Raw genomic sequence first — 6,000 nt, 5'->3', positions numbered from 1 at the left:
CACGCGCACGCACACATACACACACCGACACATGTCCACGTAGCATAGAGTGCATATATCACATTGAGAATAATAGAGGGAAAGGGGTCCAGTGAAAGAAGCATTGGTAGGTTCAGCAGAGGCTTCGCTGAATAAACAACCATCCTTTGAGGGACTTTTTTTGGCTGCAGTGTTATTGAATTCAACTTATTGGACACAAACCACTCCAGTTGGGGGGAATGAGGTCCTTAAAAAGGCCTGAAACCCAGACATGGGCCAGCCCCCGTACCTTGTACCCCTTCAGTTTGTAGATAATGACAGTTCAAAAGGTCAAAGGGCATGCACCAGCAGTCATCATGCGATTACAGTTCACAGGAAGCACTTTGTTGCTTTTTTTTCTTAGTCATTTTACTAACATTTATGTTTAGTTTTTTTTTTTTTTTTTTTTTGGTAGAAAAATGAATTTTCATGCTTTAGTTGACGTTTTCTTTACAAATATTATAAAACTACAAGTTGAACTCCTCTTTTTTTTCCCCCCCTCTCCTCTTCTTTAGTCGTGTGGTGCTCCATGGTCACAGGTTGAGGATGATTCAGTTTGTCATGTGTGTCATTGTCTTTCTTTTGTCTCTGTTCATTTTCCTCTGCGGTCTGATCGGGGTTTTGTGGAGGATGGTTTGGCAGTGACTTTCCGGTCCTTAAAAAAACAGGGACAAACTAAATTAAAATGCAAACAAGGAAGTTATTACTTGGACCTTTAAAAAAAAACAATGACGACCAAAAAAAAAAAAAGAAAAAAAAGAATGTAATTAAAATGTACATAATACTGAAACTGGTTCCAGAAGAGGTTGGGAAATGTCTTAATCAAAACAGAATATAATGATTTGCAAAACAATTAAATCTTATAAAACAACACAAAGCTAACATATCAAATGTGGAAACCAAGAAGTTTGATGAGAAGTTTTGTTCATTTTTATTCTTTTTAGCCAGCAACATGCTTAAAAAAATGACTAAACAAAACGTGTTAATTGACTACTGGTCTAATTATGAAATAATTAGAAGCATAAACATTCTGAAGACAGTGTGTCTTTTATAAGCACACAGATTATAAAGATAGTTTCACAACTTTCTGAAAGACTTTACAGATAGTTAATGTTTCTAATCGGAGGTTGACAAAGGATTTGGAGATTTTATTACAGGGCACATCCATCCATCCATTCATTTTATACACCCGCTTAATCCAATTCAGAGTCGCAGGGGGGCTGGAGCTTATCCCAGCTGCTTGTAGTCAGATCATCACAAGATTCAGAGTACTTGAACAAATCTTTCATGTAAGATGAGGTTGGAAAGCAGGGTGATGCTGCGTTACAGGTGGGCACAACAGAAATCCCAAGCCATGTTACATGCGCAAGTGACAACTCAGTACTGAACTGTTGCAAAAAATTGCTAATCCTCTAAAAGAAAACCCTTCCTGTGTTCAAGAGTCACTTGATTCAGAATGTGTAAACTTATTTCCAGTTTGAGAGAGGGGCAATGGCATACAGTCAGTTGTTACAAGTTAAACTTGGCCTGGTTTCTGGCTGCTGCCAGGACTTCTGTCAATGAGCTGCATGCTATACCAAGTGAGCTACAAAGATGTCCCAGCTGGCACTGCATATCAGAGCAGAGGCAGGCCAGCTTTCCTTGTAAGTAAGAGCAACAATGCTCTAGGCTGCAGATTAGGAGGGGGGTTAGTTACACATTGATATATCACCAAAATCTAAAATCGGGAAATGATTCTCTTTAAACCCTTTCGATACTTTTCATTAAAAAAGTTACAAAATATGCCATTCAGGCTAACAGAACTAGTTTCTAGGGGTTTTAAATGAACAGGATGACATTGACAAAGATTGAGGACAAATATGACACTGCTCTGACAAATAAAATATTTCAACTTCTTTTGAGAATTAAGGTTGCTGCATCCTTTGGACTAAACGTCAAGTGACCGTCCTCGTTATTAGCACAGAGTTAACAAAAAAAAAAAGAGTTCTATCCATGTTAGCTTGAGTTGCAATGATGCACAAAGAAAAGGAAACACATTTATGAGGAGATCATCATTACAACACCATATCTGAAGCAGCGAGGTTATGCAACACAGTGGTTAACATGCTGCTCTTCCAAAGCTTTTTTAAAACATGTTGCTTGCATCAGATCTAAAATAAGTACATGCTGTGCTTAAAACTAATTATTGCATTTCTCGGTTTCTGCATTTGGTCTAGTGTGTTGTCTTTGTACTATTTTATAAAGCTGAAATGATTTGCAAATCATTGCTTGTCTTTTAATTACTAATCAACACACCTCATTTCTGAAGATCAACTTTTGAACTTGAGGAGCAAAACAGCTTGTATAAAAATGAATAAATCCTGACCGTCACCATACTGGTATCTATCCAAGCACTGGGATGCACAAGTGCTTGTAATGTATCCCGTACCTGAAGGACTCGGCAGTATGTGTATTTCAGTGTTTAAGTCTCCGCAGACTGGTGCGCTGCACTGACTGAGCGCCCTTTCTCATATCCACCCCCACCTGGAGCAAGGAGGGCAGGAGGAGGGAAGGAAACAACACTCGGACCAGTTAACTGCTGCAGGCTCGGCAGGAAACCAGAACACTAAACTAACTATGGCTCATTCACCTTCTCTGATTTACATTCAGTACTCTGTTAGCCAAACAGATCAGGTACCAAATTCGAGGATTTTGCCATTGATTATGATTTTTATTTTGGATAAAATTTTGCACAAGTGTTGCAGGTTTTCATATAAAGAACATCTCTGAGTCATAGTTGGTTTGTTATAATGTGTTACTTTTGTACAGGAAAAAAAATTCTCTAACGCATATTTGCTACTGGGTACTGTGAAATATTCATCCTGTAGTGTAAGTTCCAAGTCATCTGGTTTACAGGTGTTTGTGTGTGAACCAGTGCTTTAAGTGGGCCGGCATGTAGCGGTACGCAGTACCGGCACTTTTAAATTCTATCCCTTAGCGTACCGGGACTATTTTTTACAGCGTATGGTGCGTACTGGGACTTATATTTTTGTTGATTTTAAGAAAAATTTCTTAAAAAAGACCAGTTTAGAATCACAACGCTTGCTATAGCCCACAACGTCACGCCGCACGTCACACTCGCTTCTGTGTTTACATTGAAGTGGACGTGCTTTGGATGAGAGGAAAGTTGGAGAAAAAAAAACTATTGTGGCTGTAATGTTACAAACTGGAGCAGAGTTGAGTGATGACTGTAGCACTACTTAACAGTCATTTATTACACCAGACAATGAAGGTCAGATGCTGCAAACTAAGCATATGGCTGGTCAATATTTTGAGTTTTTGAATAATATTTCTAGATGAAAGATAAGATAATATTTTTAAGTTGCATGGACCAGGCCTAATGCTATGAAAAACATATTTCACAGAGGAAAAGTGTAATAGTAATACACTGTTAAATTAACTGGTAATAAGCTAAATAAGTCTAAATGTAGAACTTTTGATGTTTTTAACCCTTTTGTGCATAGTGGCCCTGTAGTGGGCACCTATTTACAAGCTTTTTTCTTGCATATTCATGTATGAAGAGGGTATTTTTGTAAATAAACCACTTCAGTGTTTTTTTTTTTTTTCTTACAAAAATGTGAAAAATGTTGCATTGTTTTTATTATTAATTCATGCATGAAAGGGTTTAAGTTTATGTATTTACCTTTCAGTGTTATGTTTAATGTCCATGCAATGAGGCTTGAAGTCCACTTTGAACTTGGCAAATGTGGATTGGATTTAGAACTTGCTGTGTTTGTTTTTTGTCATTTCTGTGCTATAAAACTATTAATCCATAGATCGATTTATTGATCTACATATAAGTATCAGCCATGTTTTTGTCCCATACTTGCATGACAAACTGACAGCAAGTCATTAAGGGAGTACCATAATTTATTTTGTTCCACTTAAAGCACTGGTGTGAACACGATAAAAATGAAAAATGATAAAATCACAATTGTCTTACCCTTCTAGAGAGAACATTTCCGTGTTCTTCAACATACTGCATCTCTGTTGAATAGTCCTCCTTCTCTTCTCTCTGAAAAAACAATGCAACAATCAATACTTCCACAACCACTCAGAATGTCTGAGAAGATGTCTACAGTCTTAAATGTTGCAAAAAAGAAAGTAAAAAGTTTGGTTCTGTGACTTGATCAAAATGATCAATCATCAATTTGATGATTGTTGAATTCAGTGAGACTGAAACTGAATGATCTCGATCAGAAAAATGAAACTGAATGAAAAACTTCCAATTTGATCATTCAAATAAGGTAACGGGATGGATAAAGATGTTCTCCCTCCAGGTTGCAGGAAGCGGCAGGTGGTCGGCGTGGTAACCTGACCTGGCCCCGCCTCTGCTCCTGTTCCCAAGCCCGCTGGCCTGCTTCCTGATGAGAGAAGCCCAGCCCCTTGTCAAACGGCTGCGTGCCCTGCAGGAGGCGCCCCCGCAGCACATGAGAGTAACCTGTGTCACACACCGGAGTCAGCAGGGCCTCCTGGGCCACGTGCAAGCCCGGGACGCTGCCGTCACGTCCCGATGACACCGAGCCCACCCAACCCTGCAGGGAGTCCTTGTCTGGTAAATAAGGTTGAAAAGCTCCGCCTCCAACCATCCTGGAAAGAGGAAATAAATAGATAAGAGAGGAGGTAGACATGCTACAGCAGAGAGAACTCCAAAAGTGTTACCTGTTGACATACCGGTTATCACCGTTGTGCTCTGAGGGTCGACTAAGACCCATCATCTCGCTCCTTTGGGCATACCCCTGCTGGCCTGCAACAAGAGAAATCCCTTCCACTGAGCCCAGCCCTGCACCTCCAACTCCTCCTTTAGTTCCCTCTCCCATCGCCACAGCCTCCCCTCTCCGTGCGCCCGACCTCTGACCTCCCAGCTGCCCGTTTAGATTGACCTTGGGAACGGCGCCACTCGCCCTCACCCTGTCCCTTTCTGCCAGCTCACTTGCTGGCTCCTGTGGCGCCTCCTCCTCCTCAACCTCCCCTTCCTCCTCCTCCTCCTCCTCCTCTTCCTCCAGCTCCATGATGGAACCGCTGGCTCCACTGGCACCGCTGCTTGGGCGGCCCAAGCTGCATGGTAAAGAGAGTGTGGCGCCTTCTGAGTCATCAGCTCGGCTGCTACCTTCTAGTGAGGAGTCCTCCACCGTGACCAGCGAGGGGCTGACCCCTGCTGGCCAAACCTGAACATCTGACATCTCCATTAATGTGTCTTCCTCAGTGGTGGCGATTGGCGCGCACTCCAGGCTTGAGACTTCCTGCCAGTACGGCTCCACGCCCAGTGGAGAGGGCAAGCTGTACTGCATGGAGGCCGGGGACAGAAGCTCCTCCTGGACCAGCCCGTAACCTGGAGGGAAGACAGGGGGGAGACAAAAGAAAGACTAACACCAAGCAGGCACAGCCACGGGGGGGTGTGGGGTGGTGCTGGGTCAACTGTTTCTCCCACCTAGAAGGGAAACAGCGGGGCTCAGCCCTGTCCCAATACACACTGAAGGGCTACAGGATTTGGAGTCTAGGGTGATAATTTAGGATTAACATATTAAGCATTGCATCTCATTAATACCAGATTCAGACTACAGGAGTTAAGAAATTAATCTTTATGTAAGTAAATACTTAGAAATGTTTGCATTTCAGAACTTAAAGTTGAACAGATAAAACAATCAAATCTGATAACAATCGATGGTCATATGGTGCATTCACACCACGACAGTCAAGGGACTTGGTTTGATTTTGTGGGGAATTCTGAAAAGTTTTGCACTTTCTAAATGGACCAAAGCCCCTAAACATTAAATAATCATGACTGCTCGCTAAAAAATGCCACTAATCACAAGAAAATCCAGCTCACTTATCCAGGAACAAAGTGGCTTCTTCAGCACAAGTAAATAATGGAGCACCACCAAGTTGATGCAGGTTTGAGGTTTCTACCTTGACTTTGCTGCTTAAACCTAATGTGATTTT

At 41.7% G+C, this 6,000-nt stretch overlaps 1 protein-coding gene across 1 annotated transcript in view; it reads right to left on the bottom strand.

Annotated features, from left to right (window-relative positions):
* Nucleotides 1-610: 610 nt before the first annotated feature.
* ank1b (ankyrin 1, erythrocytic b) overlaps nucleotides 611-6,000 on the bottom strand; it is a gene marked incomplete at both ends in the record, with an annotated part of 72,889 nt that continues 67,499 nt past the window's right edge. Inside the window, 4 exons of the mRNA XM_079256050.1 lie at nucleotides 611-673; nucleotides 4,001-4,072; nucleotides 4,512-4,647; nucleotides 4,732-5,389. Of these exons, the coding sequence (XP_079112176.1) occupies nucleotides 611-673; nucleotides 4,001-4,072; nucleotides 4,512-4,647; nucleotides 4,732-5,389 (929 nt within the window). The remainder of the gene's footprint in view (nucleotides 674-4,000; nucleotides 4,073-4,511; nucleotides 4,648-4,731; nucleotides 5,390-6,000) is intronic.

The sequence above is a fragment of the Telmatherina bonti genome (genome assembly GCF_933228915.1).
Source record: "Telmatherina bonti genome assembly, chromosome: 17".
In the NCBI taxonomy this organism is placed as follows: Eukaryota; Metazoa; Chordata; class Actinopteri; order Atheriniformes; family Telmatherinidae; genus Telmatherina; species Telmatherina bonti.
This window is presented reverse-complemented; position numbering and strand designations above follow the sequence as displayed.